This window comes from Chrysemys picta, chromosome 2, assembly GCF_011386835.1.
Source record: "Chrysemys picta bellii isolate R12L10 chromosome 2, ASM1138683v2, whole genome shotgun sequence".
NCBI lineage: Eukaryota > Metazoa > Chordata > Testudines > Emydidae > Chrysemys > Chrysemys picta.
Window position 1 is genome coordinate 269856818 of NC_088792.1, and position 15748 is coordinate 269872565.

A 15748-nucleotide genomic window follows, 5' to 3' on the forward strand; every position below is an offset into this window, starting at 1 on the left:
TAGGCCTAGCTCCTTTCAAGAGTACCAATATGGCTCCGCTTTCCAGTCCATCCCATTCAGGACAAGACTTCAGGGAAAACCTGGAAACTGGCCAGACGTTTGAACATCTAAGGCAGACTCTTTCCAGTGGTGCCTTCCAAAATCCAAAGTGGATTTCATAATGATCTGCAACTTGGAGTGATGCTGTGGCACAGTCTTGTAAAACCTTCCTGGCACTTAAGTACTCCCAATATGTGGCAATTGCCTTACTGGCATCACATATTGAAAAAGGGCAGGTGGTGGCTGGATAGGGTGGGGACAAGCAAGCTCACATTGGCCAAAACAGTGCCTTCCTAGCCCCAGGGGTACGCTTCAAATCCCATACTGCAGGACTGCTGGTGGAGGAGAGAAGGACATGGAGAAAAAAAGAGAACTGAAAATCTTTAAAAATAGATAACTACACAACCTAATAGGAGTCAGAGAAAGCATGGTTCCGCTTTTCCTCCTTTTACTTCTTCAGTAAGACAGGCAAATCCCACATGGGATACCCAATGGGATAGGTCTGCATGGAAAGGGAAGGACACATGCAGGCAACCAACCACAGACAGGATTTTGTGGGGTTTTTGACAGGACACATGAGACGTGTACATCCCATTAGTTTAGGAAACAAGGTTCAGTTCATAGAAATATTCAATTTAATTTCTCCCCTCTCTCTATGTGAATAGAAAGGCATTTTATGAGTCTGTTGATTCTGTTACTGATACCAAGTCATGACGGATATAGAAGCTGCTTGAATAATATTTTATTAATGGAAGGCTATGAAAAGTTATCCAGAATGCACTTGGTATACTAAAACCCAATCAGTTACATGTTATTAACTGCTGCCGAATGACCCAGAACTGTGATTCCCTTGGCAGGCAGATCTTCTGTCCTAGTATTTAGGTTATCATAGAATTTACCCAATATTTAAAGTACTCCTGTAACTTAATAAGCCTTCTTTATCTTACATTTATAAAAATAATGTAAGGACTTTCAACCCCAAAGCTATGGGTTAATTAAATCAACTGTCTTACAATAATATTCCAGATGGGGCCACATCATGAAACAATGAAAATGTGAAAAGAACTTACTGTCCTGTGTGGAAAATTAGCTATTTTTTCTGAAATATACTAAAGCTGTAAAAGGTGGCACACAGAAATTACATTGATGAGTTTTGAATATGAAATATTTAAAAGAAAAACTAAACTAAAAACATGCTAAATAGACTATCAAGGATGAAGCACCATTTGAACTACACAGGATGCCTAGCATGTCCACACATGCCAAGGGGATGGGCTGTGCGATAAGAAACTTACCTTAGCTGAGACTGCAGTTTCCCAGCTTTGTTTATAAAATCTTCCCAAACTGGGTAACTTCCCTGAAAGAAAAAAACAACAACTAATAATGAGAATTTTAGTGGCCATTCAATTTTGACATTCAGAATTCAGTGTTTGAGATAATACGAATGATCAAAGTAAAGCAATAAAGCCTACTTTTTGTTTAATAAATGACCATCCCTTGAGCCGTGTAACATTTTTCTAACAATTTATCTGCTGTTCCTTTAGAACTACATTGTCATTAAACAAAAAAAACTCCCACTGGTTCTGAATTCAGGCTGCCTGTTTGCTGAACATAAGCAGCAGAGAACACTATATCCCAGGACTTGAGACCTAAGTTCAAATACCTACTCTGCCACAGACTTCCTGTGTGACCTTGGGCAAGCCACTTAGGGCTTGTCTACACTTACCGGATGATCGACACATGGCGATCGATGCATTGGCAGTCGATTTAGCGGGTCTAGTGAAGACCTGCTAAATCGACCGCAGATTGCTCTGCCGTCGACTCCTGTACTCCACCTGAACCAGAAGAGCAAGGGGACATCGCGTAGTGTGGACCCCACGATAAGTAGATCTAAGTACGTCAACTTCAGCTACGTTAGTCACATAGCTTAAGTTGCACAACTTAGATCGATCTCCCCCCAAACTGTCTAACATTAAACTGTGTCAAATAAGGTTTGGTATGCAGAGCCCTTAGCCCTGCTTAGTACATGGCAAACACAATTAAACATCTTTTTAACCTTTTATTACAGATAAAGAAAAAAGGGGAAACAGTTAATATTTAATGCATTTGAAATGTAGAATAAGGCTTTCATTTGAACAACATCACTCGTTCCTTTTTCCACTCTACCTGGGGAGAACTTTTATGAGTAAAACACCTTGTTTGACAGTCTTTCAGATGGTATCAAAGATAACAACTGTCCTTTTTGGAGGGGAACTTAGTTAAGATGGGCTGAAGCGGTTATAAATGCGGTTGAAGTTTGACCCTGTTTAGATAAAACAAGACATACACAAGAAGGGAGAAGAAAGAACAGCAAAGACAAAGTGCAGCTTTTGTCTCTGGTGTTGACTTTCACTTGCAATCTCTCTGCTAGAAAAATCACAGGCACAGCACATGGTTTTGTCGGCCACTCTGAGATCTGGCAAACTTATACACCTCTACCCCGATAGAACGTTGTCCTTGGGAGCCAAAAAATCTTACCGCATTATAGGTGAAACCGCGTTATATCGAACTTGCTTTGATCCGCCGGAGTGCGCAGCCCCGCCCCCCCGGAGCGCTGCTTTACCATGTTATAGCCGAATTCGTGTTATATCGGGTCACGTTATATAGGGGTAGAGGTGTAGCAGCGATGCACTGTTTAGGGCATTGCTTTTAACAGCCTCTTTCTGATCACAGGCTCACAGCAGTGTAGCAAAATATACACTTTTGGCTGGCTAAGCCAGACTCTAATTAGACAAAAGGCAAACGGAGAAGGATAGCAAAGGTAAGAAATGGGGTGTGGACGGAAAACGACATACTGTGTGGAGTGGGAGGAGGGGACAAAGTCTCACATCCCAGGTGGTATTCGGGATTTAGCCAGAGCCAGTAGAGGTGACAATGTCATCTAACTTCCTCTCTGGCCCAGTCTGCTCAGTAGACAGTGGGGGTGGCACCCCTTCTTTTAATCAGCCAGCATTGCCGTCATCCCCGAAAATCTCCTTCTGAGGACTCCTGGTCCTCATTATTTTGTCACCAATTAGGCCTAGTTTCCAATACTCTAATTTTGGTTCATTGTTTTCCTGTCCCCAGGCTTTTCTTGGTTACCAAGCATTATCTTAACACTGTTCTTGAATTATATCAGTAGGCCTTTTTGTTAGGGCTAATTCAGTCTGTCTCCCTTTTGCACCTTTTCCCATCAACATTTATTGGTATAGGTTATTGTGACATCTTACGGACTTTCACTCACTTTTCTCAGCTGAGCTCACAATTAGGATAAATTGATAGGCCCCGTTACCACAACAGCTCTATTCAGAATAAGTGTTGAGTCCCCCTTTGACCTAGCTTCTCCCCACCCCCCTGCCACAGTACAATCAGCTGTCCATGCCCCCCCACAAATAATTCCAACTGACTAGGGGTTAGAGAGAAAAAGAGACCGTGTTGACTTTAATAAATGTGTAAGATACTCAGTTACTGCAGCAATGGGCATGATACAAGCCTAGATAAAACAGATGCCCACAGCTGAGAATATGCATTCCAAACGGGAAGTTATTGTATGCAAATACAATTGTTTGTAGGAAGGTATATCTGCCCCAACAGGTGTCATCTCTGCTTCTATCAAATGAGACAGAAGATCGCCTATTAATTATTTATATTACCACAATGCCTAAAAGCACTAGGCATGGACCAGGGCCCTATTGTGCTAGGTGCTGTACAAACAGAACAAAAAGACAGTCTCTGCCACAAAGAGCTTACGATCTAAATAGAAGTCAAGAGAAAAAACAGATGGATACAGTCATACAGATTGGGGAATACAAGGAAACAAGACAACAGTGGTCAGCATGATAGGCACTGTTATCAGTGTACTAGCCGTTGTCAAGTTTTTTGTAGACATTATCTACCCTTCAGATTTTGTAAGTATCATGCAATACAGTATCTGGTAACACTCCAATCTTACAGGAATTCTGCACCAGTATTGGCTTCTTTTGCTTACTACTCTATTCGGCAGCAAATCAGAATGTCAGATCACAATGTGTTTATCAACTATAATCCAGTGGATTATAAAAATAAGAGCCTGTCCCTGCAAGCCTACTCGTAACTCCCACTGAAATCAGTGACTCAAGTTCACACCCTAAAATTGCTAGTGATGGTAGTGTATCCAGAGTATCATTGTCAATAAGTAAGACAAGATATTAAATGCCCCAAAAAATCTTTTCGCCTAATGGAAGAGACTAACTCTATTTTACCAATCTTGTATTGATTTGCTAAACCAAAACAAAGTATATTTGAAAAGAATAGCATTGTACTTTGCAGGTTTAAATCAAAGGGATACCTTCAGAGCAAAAGAGAAAGCAGCAGGTTCAAAAGGATGCACCAGTTTCTCCAACAAAAGTTTCATACAACATATTCAATTTCATGTAAATTTGGTACCTACTATTCTCAGATTCCCTGTTTCCTAATATTATTTCAACTCAGCTCGCTGACAAGTCTTAGAAGCCTCATTTTTACAGTGCTTTTCCTTAATCGAGTTCAGAGCTAATTGATTGGAATGCATCCCCTCCCTTCCCTCCCCCTTTGAGAAATGTCAGCAGACACAAACCCCAGCATGAAGCTTACCACATGTAATTAAGGTCAGCTTCAGAAGATGCAGACACTGAAGTATAAGGCTGAAATCTTGACTCTACTGAAATCAATGAAAATTTTGCTATCGACTTCAATATGGCCATGATTTTACCCTGAGGTTTTTTCCAGGTGACATCCCTAAATCAGCAAGGCCCACTCTTAATGAACACCAGGAAGTGAGAAGGCATCTTTGTAATTACCACATTCACAATTCCTTTAGAAACCAGTTTTACAGCCAGTGGCTCTGCACTTGCAGAATTGGATTGTTCTTGTTGTTTCTGTAACACTGGTCACAGAAGTACCTTGCTGAATCAGGGCCTAAGTACATATTGAAATTTCAGCCCATGAATACTCGGTATTTATGAAACGCACAGGATGGCAGTATACAAAGACAATTTTTACATTTGCCCTCCATACCGTCATCTGGAATTGTGAAGGAAACTCAAATCTGGACTACTAGAGCATTTACAGTTAGGCTATCCGCTGCCTTCCGAACACCAGCAACCTCACAATGTAATTAATTTAATACACTACCTATTAGACATGAGAAATGAAGACTCCTTAACTCGAGAAATGCCAGAACACTACACTGAACTTTCCATCATTAACAGCAAATACCCAGAGAAGAACAGAATGAATCAGAGGGCTGATAATGAATTACACAGCCTCACCCGTCTAAGGGCTTGTCTTCACTGCAGCAGTTAGCTCCAGGTCCTTGTTGAGCCAGCCTCGCTTGAGTGAGAGCAGCCACATGGTAAAAGACTTGAGCTATACAGTGTTTGGATTAGGAGATTATGAACTGCGCTAATTCAAAAGGTAGTCTGTAGCTGCATCCTCACTGCATTACTAGCTCAAGCATCAATAGCAACTGGACTTCCAGCCATACCCCTAATAGGCCAGCTAGCTTGAGTTTAAAACATCATTTACCTCAAACTAGAGATGTGGGGGGAGAGGGAAAACAAGCCCTAAATTTCTGATTCAAGTCTGGCCAAGGTCAGTAGCAACAATTTGCTATCTTTAGAGAGCCATGAATGGCCTGTGTGTAGGGTTACCATATTTAAAAAATAAAAAAAGAGGACACTCCACGGGGCCCTGGCCTCGCCCCAACTCCGCCCCTTCCCCACCCCTTCCCCGCCCCTTCCCCAAATTCCCCACCCTAACTCCCCCCCTCCCTCCCAGCCATGCGAAAAGGGCTGACCGAGCGCTACCGGCTTCACGGTTTGCCGGGCAGCCTCCAGACCCTGTGACCCGAGCCGGCGCTTCCCCAGCGCAGCTGGAGCCTGGGAGGGGAAGCACCCAGCCGGGGGCGCAGGGTCTGGAGGCTGCCCGGCAAACCGTGAAGCCGGTAGCACTCGGGCTTCGGGCAGCCCCCATGCCTCCGGACCCTGCGCCCCCGGCCGGGCACTTCCCCTCCCGGGCTCCAGCGGCTGCTGTGCTCCCTGAACTCCTGGGCTCTGTAAGCGTCGAGCTGCCCGAGCGCTACTGGCTTCGGGCAGCCCCCATGCCTCTGGACCCTGCGCCCCCGGAGCCCGGGAGGGGAAGTGCCCGGCTGGTATTTTTCCCGGACATGTTTGGCTTTTTTGGCAATTCCCCCCGGACGGGGGTTTGATTACCAAAAAGCCGGACGTGTCCGGGAAAAAACGGACATATGGTAACCCTACCTGTGTGTGAAATGGGAAATTCTTGTCCAGTGACCACATCTCTCATGAACAAGAAGTCACTCCACAGCTGGCAACCTCTAAAAGAAAGGCCCAGGGGTGAATACATATGAAGGAGGCCCTTCCCTCTTATCCCTAGAAGTCCTTGTCCAGAATTAAAACACCATACCGAGATAGGAGAAGCATACCCTGCTATTGTCCTAGCTGTGACTGTTCTGTGGGTGGAGAAAATTGCAGTCTCTAGGGCTATCAATATGACACCTCTCACACACATTTATTTTAACGAACTGAGTAAATCAATCAGGTTGCCATGAACCTGAACCTAAGTATGTCTACACCTCCTGGAATGTTAAAATCTTATTCAGGATTATAAGACCCTGAATAAAATGTTTTATGTTAAGACAGAATTGTCAGCCATGTCAATGCAAGACACCCACTGATGAGTTAATCATTGCCATTTCCTTAAACATAACAGTATTACTGAAATCTACTACTTTGAACCCTTTTCTCTCAACAGTAAGCTGGCTAGTCTGTCTACATGCAACGTATGCATTATGTATGTATATGCCAGGAACCTTCGAAGCACTGACAATTAACAGCAGGGCCTACGGCTTTACTGGATTCTCAAGCAAAATACAAGCTGACAACTAAGCTTACCAAAGCAGTCTATTTATGCTGCCATTTCAGTGGCAGCATTACACTGCTAACTGTGCCTAATGGTACAGAGAATACTGACACCAGTCACAAATTTAATCGTGTCACAGGGAGACAGTATAGACAAAACATAACTTGGGAAGGGAAGATTTTGTGGTACCACCGTGCCACACAGAAATCAAATTCAAATCATCATCTACCACTTCCACAAATCTTGGTTGTTTGTTTTTAAGCCTACCCACAGAAGCGGCATCAATGTAATTACATTGGTTTCGAAATTGATTTAGTTAAATCAGTACAAATCCTCTCACGTGGACATTCTTAAACTGATCTAAGAGTGGCTGATCACGATTTAGCTTAATTTGATACCAAAATAGCAATTTATTAGTTCAACCCTAATTGAATCCCTGAATATTTGTGCACCTGCAATCTAGCAACAATCCCACCTTCTAGCAGCATGCGTGTGTTGTGGTTTTTATCTGTACTGCATTTATAGCATTAATTAATATAGTATAACCCCTTTGGCTAGCAATAACTCACTCTGCTTTTCCACAGCTCTGATCTCTCACCCACAAATCTTCTATATAAACTCATTCTGTAGATTTCCAATTATTCCTATTCCAGTAGAAACTCTTTTTCCTTTTAACCCTCAGGATCAGCCCCATCTGAAGTCAAATCAGCAGTTTGTTTCCTCACCCCCCTCTCTCTCTTTTCTGGAATTTAATTAATGTGTATTAATTATGGTGTCCCTTTGAACCCTTCAACCAAATACGTCTTGTCAACCTAATCTTGTGAGGTACCGAATGCCCTGAACTCCCAGTCAAAGCAGGAGGAGTTGAGGATGCTCATTGGGTCACAAGATCGGATGGTAGGTATTTATCCTGTCTCCTCCAGCTGGGGAAATAATTTATGCAGGACCACCTGGGTGAGGTTTATGGAAAGCAAATGGGGAGGAAGAGATGGTCCACTATTTAAAACACTAGCCTAGGACTTGGGAGACCTGGGCTCAAGCCCCTTCTCTGCCACAGACTTTGTGTGTGACCTTTGACACGTCACTTGGTTTCTTTGTGTTCCCCCATCTATAAAATGGGGATAATACCTACTTCAAAGGGGTGTTGTGAGGATAAAAGATTGAAAGGTGCTCAAATACTATACAACAACAGGGGGCCATGGAAGTCCTTTATAGACAGAATGTCCATTAAATTTGTAAGATTTCACCCTAAGAAATATTTAATGCAACATTACTTTTTTAATTAATTGGAAAAGCAACTATATACTTGCTTTGACTAAAAATCCTAGTGTGATTTAAGACTACTTTGGAAGAACAACAACAAAGTGTTTTTAAGTGTAATGTTTCACACAGCTACCTCTGTTCAGTCTGAAATTTCTGATTTCAAAACAGCTGATAAAGGAAATCAATTTTTTTCTTTAAATGTCAGAGTCATTTGAGCTCAAGTGTTATCTGTAAAAGGGGCAGGCTTCCTTTATCTTTCAAACTCTGTTCACAGTGTGAAGGGAGTGCTGGGCAGAAGATCAGCTTCAGGACATAAGTCCTGGGGCCATCTATTGAGCAACTTCACAGTTTACAGGACAAGTCAGTAATTTGTAGGTTGGGTTTTTGGGAGGTTTCTTAATGTTAGATCCCAAATGATAAATGATTATTTTCCCAGAACTAACCTTATGCCTATTGAAGAAGTTAGTTTTTTAAATGTCAACTACTGTGGTTTTCTTTGGAATTTACATTTTGTCACAGTAAGACACTCCAAAGTATCTACAGTGACACACCTTGGTGTTTAGCAGCGCTCTGTTTTTGGCTGCTTGCCTACCAACCACCAAGGCGTGTCATTATTAGGCCATAATAATATACCTTCGTCATATCTTATTGCTTAATTAGTTAGTTGATGGGTGATTAATTGTAGCGTGGGTGAGTCCTCTGCTCAGATCAGGCGACTCATATACTGCAAAAGTGGGCAGGGCACTGTCTTTCTGCTTTTACCTCTCCCCCCTGACTGACTAGCCTGCGGGCTGACAAAGGAAACAGCGTGTCCTGCCCTGTCAGTATTTAGCCAGTTCACAATTAAAAAGCCAAACCGTGTCCCCTCAAGGGCACATACAGTAGCTGGTTCCCCTAAAGGTATTAGGCTGAGCTGTTGGAGCCCAAGATGCTCTTTCAAGCCTCAAAGTGCAGTACCCAGGCCTACTAGCATCTGGACAAATCCTGTCACATACTAACCATGCCCCAGTCAGACTTAGTGGTAGGGTCATGGCTTTTTCTGACCAGAGGAGAACATTTTGGATCCTGTGCACGTGTGGGGATGGGCCAGCGGTGTTCGGAATGTGTGAGGGGGATCAGGGCTGTGGCAGAGGGTTGGGGTGCAGGAGTGTGAGGACTTCGGCTGGGGGTGCGGGCTCTGGGGTGGGGCCAGGGATGAGGGGATCAGGGCTGGGGCAGAGGGTTGGAGTGCAGGGGTATGAGGACTCCGGCTTGGGGTGTGGGCTCTGGGATGGGGCTGGGGATGAGTGGTTTGGGAGTACAGGAGGGTGCTCTAGGACTACAGGGGGGAGAGAGGACTCCCCCCAGCTCTCTTTCCCCACAGCAGCTCCCTGCCATGGCTCCAGGGCTGCGGCCGCAGAATAGGTGACCCTCCCTGGCCCCTGCAGGTCTGGGCCAGGGCTGGGTTTGGGGAGAGGCGCCCGTCAGCCGGGTTTAGAAAGGGGTGCCCTGGGCCGCCCCGGCCACAGCAGATCAGGACCACGGCATAGTTGGGGTCGGGGGGCCACCACAGCAGGTCCGGGCTGCGGCATAGTTGGGGCCGGGGGGTCGCCATGGCAGTGGCAGGTTGGGGTTAGGGGAGGGGCTCCCCTCCCCTTGCCGCAGCAGGTCCCCAGGCGGGTTCCCTGAGTGCCTGCGTAGCACTAAATAGGCTGCTGCGCAGCTGCGCAGCTTACAGGGAACTTAGGTCATGACTCTTCACACAGGAACGAGTGTGGAATGGTCACTCCCTGGCGGATTTGGGAGAATCAGCGTTTGACATATCCTGAGGAACCAAACAGCCCACTCTAGGATTACACTGCAAATCCTATGAAAGGAAGCTGCTAAAAGAGGTGATCTAAAAATGGCTCTCTTCCTTCTTTCAGGCCAGCAAACCTGCGAAGGTAGTTAATATATGAACTGAAACAACTGTACAACAATCACCCTGAGGTCTGAGAACATCAAGCTTCAGAAGAGTAAAGATTCACTCTGTTCAGAAAAGGATATTGCGCTGGTTTCTCAAGAAACCAATACCACACAGATACAGATGCGCAAAGTAAGGCTACACTTGATGAAGAGGGCCATACCTACATGGATTATGGCTAATGGCAAGGATGAGAAAGCACCAAATTGATGGTGCTGACTGTGCAATCCAAAATAAATGTAAGGGTCTTGACAAAAGAAATTAGTGAACAGTTTATGATGATTCTTTTTCTACTTCAAGGAAAAAAGATTGGCTTTCCTTAACAGTCTATATTCATGTACGGAGACTAATAAAGGTGAAGGAAAGACTTTGATGAAGCTATGAAGCACACTCCAAATTGCTACTAAAACTGGTGTTAGGTGACTCCAGTCCTGGTGTCAGTTCCCCCCATGACATTCACCAATGACAATTACTGCAAAAGAGGCAGCAAAAAAGTTTGATTCTTTGCTTGTGCTAACATCCCTCACATACACAACCTTTGACAGAACCATCTGAACGTCACAGGATGACCTGGATGTACTACCTATTTTAGGGAAAAAATTGAGATGGTAGTTTGACAGTCCCACTGGGGTGTGAGGAAGAAAAAAAAGAAGAAAATGGGAAGGAAGCAGGATGAGGGCAGCGGGCAGAGCAGTAATGTTACTCATCAAAGCCAGAAATCTCCACTTCCTCACCTCAAGCCTCAGCTTCCCTCCCTGCAACCCACATTTATCACATTAACAGCTCACTGTTTAGAGACATTAATACAAAAATCATGGGCATTAGCACAGGGATTCTCAAAATGGGGGTCATTACCCCCCAGGGGGTTGCAAGGTGATTACATGGGGGTCATGAGCTGTCAGCTCCGGGTTGTCAGCCCCACATTAAATTGTCCGTGTCCCCCCCCCCCCCCCCGCTTTTAATTTATAAGTGAGGTAACACTCAGAGGCTTGCTGTGTGAAAGGGATCACCAATACAAAAAGTTTGAAAACCACTGCGTTAGCACGTCTCGAAGTTAACTGGTGATTTCCTTCTTGGTTTTTTTAGCATAATTGTACAACTAAACTGCAGTTTGCAATTCTGTCACCAAATTTCACACACTAGTAACACATCCACAGACTGCACATCTGTCCTCGCGACAATAAAACAGTATTAACTCTGAACACATGCCCTGAAAATATAAAATACAGGACCAGCTCTAGGCAACAGCAAACCAAGCACGTGCTTAGGGCGGCACAATTCCAGGGGCGGCATTCAGGGAGTTGTGGGTTTTTTTGCTTCGGGAGTTGCGCTCTCGGAGGTGTGTGGTTTTTTGTTTGCTTGTTTTTTGCTTGGGGCAGCAAAAAATCTAGAGCCGGCCCTGATAAAATAAAATACCCAACTCTAAAATCTTATCCACCCACAACAAAACTTCCCTCTCATTGGTTACCACAACCATTAGAATGATTAGTACAGTAATATGAGCACAACACCACGTACCCAAACAGAGAGCCTATTGTGCTAGGTGCTGTACAAACATACAAAGGTTACACACAACGCACTACTTCACTAGACTGGACATGAAGGACACCAAGTCTTCCGAAGAAACTTCAATGGACAACAGAGCAAGAAATACCTAGGGGAAGCAATACAACAATGGCCTTAAAATGGACCTTAACCACTGACAAATGTCAACATGTGGGGGGGAGATATAGTGGCTGAAAAATCAGTTCGCTAAACCAGAACAACATCTGCTTCAAACAGTTTGTGTGGTTTTTTTTTAAATCAGTCAACAAGGGAAAAGGGCACTTGGCAAGCCATGAGAGCAGAAGTTACAAAACACTAGCAAACAGTATTGCATTTCTCTGCTCAATCCATGGATGGGTTTACGTAACTCAAAAGTTAGACTGTGTAGCCACTCACAAGACCATAAAAGCTCTTCCAAAAACAAAAAGATCATCTTTGACACACAACAGACAATCCAATTTAAAGTTTATGACCACCTTTTCCAAGCTTTCCTACTATCTTAATAGTAATAATTTTCTTTCCCATTGGTAGCATTCCCTCTAAGCTGGCTGGTTCCTACACTCTTCAGGTCAGAAAGTTGACATTAAAAATAATTAAAGAACCTACTTGATGAAGTATCTTCAGCTGAATGTGTTTCCCAACAAAATGTCAGGTTAACTACCATCTTACAGTGAGCTGAAATGTAAACTCAGGCAGGGTCCAGAAATAGTTCATTCTATTTCATTCTTCATGCAGATCTAGAACAATAGCACATGTGTTCTAGGATGTTATTTTATTTGTCTCTTAATGAACAGCACTTCATTACTGCTGCCTTCATTGTATCTTGCTTTGGTGCAAATGATTTTGACATATTCATTTCCCACACACTTCCCTTTCCTATCCCTCAATATTAATATTCCAGTTAAGTGAATCAACCCGTGAAGTTTCTGCAACACCAAATGCACCATACGCTCCATCATACAAGATCTTGAGCATTTCCAGTTTGTTTAAAACCAAGCATTTAAAATAGTGTTTCAATTCTAAGGTCTAAAAATAAGATTAAAATACTCCATTTCAAACTTTTCTTAAAAGAAAAGTTACTCCATTGGTTGATATGCCAGCCAAAACGTATCTTGTTAATCGTATAGCATAAACATGAGAAATCTCAATGTAATTTAAGCCAAGTTTTCAAAATCTGTGTAATGTTAGAATTTCCAACACCAGACCAGACCAGAGGTCCATCTAGACCAGTATCTTATCTCTGACAGTGGCCAATACCAGATGCTTCAGAGGAAGGGATGAGAAAACCAGCTAAAGGTAATTAACAAGATAGCCTGCCACCATAAAAAAGCTTCCTCCTACCCCTCAAACTTAGAGGCTGATTTATGCCACGAAGCATGAAGATTTATATCCCTTCCAAAACTCGTTTAATAGTCACCATTATGGATTTTCTTGATAACCATATAAGCATCTCATTTTTTTTTTTGGAATCCTGAACATCTCTTCCCTTCAATGGTATCTTAGGTACAGTCTAACTGTGCACTGCATTGAAAAAAAATATTTCTTTTTAGCAGCTTTTAAATTTGCCATCTTTCAATTTCATTGAGCATCCTTTTGTTCTTATAGTATGAGAAAGGACAAACAGAAGTTTCAATCTACCTTCTCTATATCATTCATAACCAGTATCTTAGAATATTTTTGTATTAGATGAAAATACATCTACCCTTAATTTGTTGATAGATAATTAGAATAAAGCAAATGCAAGGCCTCTTCATGTTTATATGAACATCTTTTCACTCTGACGGATTCTTTACAAACTATATTCATGGCCTGATTTACAAAGGTGGTGAGCACATGTATCTTCATGACTACATGTGCTCAGTTCCTTTGAGAGTGAAGCCAATTGGCATGCCCATTCACCCAACACTAATATACATGCACCCGTGGGATCAAAGAGGGCAGCACTCCCCTACTAAGCAACACTGCACTGTTTTATTTTATTTTTGAAAGGGAAGTGAAAAATAACTTCCCCACTTAGTTTCATTTAGAGAACCGTGGGTACACGGAATGCAACTTTGTTCAAAAGAGAAGCAAGTGTGCACAGAACCTCTCACAAGTGGTAAGGGCAAGCCCATAATCTCATGAAGAGTTCTACAACTGAAGAAAAAGAGAATTCTATACATAGAGCAAGGATTTAGGATGCAATGGTTTTGCAGCCAAAGAAACTCTTTACTCACCCAGAACCCCTGCAGGGCCAGGACTGATAGGTTGTAGTTAACAGTTAAAGAAGAGAATGACATTAATTTCATCTCCTTTCAAAACTAAGGCATCTCAAATCCAACTTCATGAAATGGAAAAGCATCAAGTTTAAGAGGCTGTACTGCAAACAACTAAAAGCAGTGACCAATCATAGGAAATCAAGTTAAAAACGTGGTTTAGCCTGTGTTGCGTTTCAGGATCAAAAGACTATAGATCAGAGGTTTTCAACCTTTTTTCATTTGCGGATCACTAAAAAATTTCAAATGGAGGTGCGGACCCCTTTGGACATCTTAGCCAGTCTGCAGACCCCCAGGCATCCATGGACCATAGGTTAAAAACCACTGCAACAGATGATTAAAAAGAAAATATAAGTCTAACCTATTTTTCCACTACTTATGCTACTGTTTTCTTTTCTATTTCTCTCAGCCTAGACAACCTAAAGAGACTTGCCAGTTTTACTTTCAGAGTCTTGTGCAATAGCACAATGCTGCAATGTACGCAATCTAAAGACTTCCATGGAAAGCTTGTATGGGTTAAATTTGTTATAAATTTCATGGTACCACGTCTATTAGTCTAGGGTTTTTGTAACAGCTTGATCAACTCAAGAAACTGATCAGGGTGGAAGTCTATGGAAAACTCTAGAAAAGAACCACTACACAGGAAAAAGTAGCTCTACTATTTAAATCAGTGGTGGGCAACCAACTGGCTGCGTGCAGCCCGCAGGTTGCCCACTATTGATTTAGATACTCCCAAAGCACTTTCTGAACACCAAACAATAACTAATTCCAGAGCACTGAAGTGCAGCCACCTCTTGGAATATGGCAATTTAATGAGCATAGCAACTATAAAAAATTCAAGGGAAGGAGGTGAGGAATATGAATTAGGTGTAATTTTGTTATTAGAGAGCCATTTTCTTCGCTTTGTTCTTATTGGAATAAAGTCCACATCCAATAGCCCACGACTAAATGGATCCAGTAGTGAAGTACACACACTGTATTGTCATAATCGCATCAGTCTGTGAGATGTCAAGGATGGAATGGCCCAAGATATTTAGGCTCTAAAAGCATCCTCTCCTTTCTTTGAGCATAACATCCTGGCTTGAAACCAAGTCAGGCCACTCACCAGCTGCCAACAAGTGTGATGTCACAACTACATCATTCACTACAGGTTAAGACCTAGCAAACTTAGCTTTGAGAAAGTAAGTTTAAATACAAACAGATTGGAAAATTAGCAAACATGTTGAGAAAATGTATTATTACCGTGTGAGAGGATACACACCCACTGGATACCTTTACGTTTTTTCCACTCTGAAAGTCCCTCTCAAACATGTGCAGACCTCCATTAAGATGAGATGTCTAACTGGACTCTCTCTCTAAATAGAGAAAGTCATCTGTAGGAGGGGAAAAAACTACCCAGCCTCAGCTATGGGAGAACCTGACCTAGTATCCGATGGCATATTCTGCAAAAAGAGTTATATACACACGAAGATGATTCTAAAGAAGTATGCAAGGGGAAATGTTTAGTTACACGTTCTTCAATTCAGATTAGAATGACAAATTCGTGAGAAACTCTGAAGAGAGGATTTCTCCACAGAGACTCATCAATAGAAGCCTTTCATCCACTCTAACACTATGAATCAGCTCCTGTGTATGCACAGCAGACACTTAAACCCACAATATTTCAGTTGGATCAAAACTAAGATTATTAAAATTTCAAGAGGCATTCACTCTGGCATACGGGGTAAATTCTCAAAGCAATGCCAGGGCCTTCCCATGGCCAGGTAACTCCATTAACAGCACTGGA

The 15748-nt window shown here is 42.7% G+C and overlaps 1 protein-coding gene across 17 annotated transcripts in view; it reads right to left on the minus strand.

Moving 5' to 3' along the window:
* Positions 1 to 15748, minus strand: part of MTSS1 (MTSS I-BAR domain containing 1) — a 175281-nt gene that overhangs the window by 149186 nt on the left and 10347 nt on the right. For all 17 annotated transcript variants that reach the window (XM_005288793.5, XM_042861002.2, XM_065586114.1 and 14 more), the window contains exon 2: positions 1335 to 1396. In XM_005288793.5, the coding sequence (XP_005288850.2) occupies positions 1335 to 1396 (62 nt within the window). The remainder of the gene's footprint in view (positions 1 to 1334; positions 1397 to 15748) is intronic.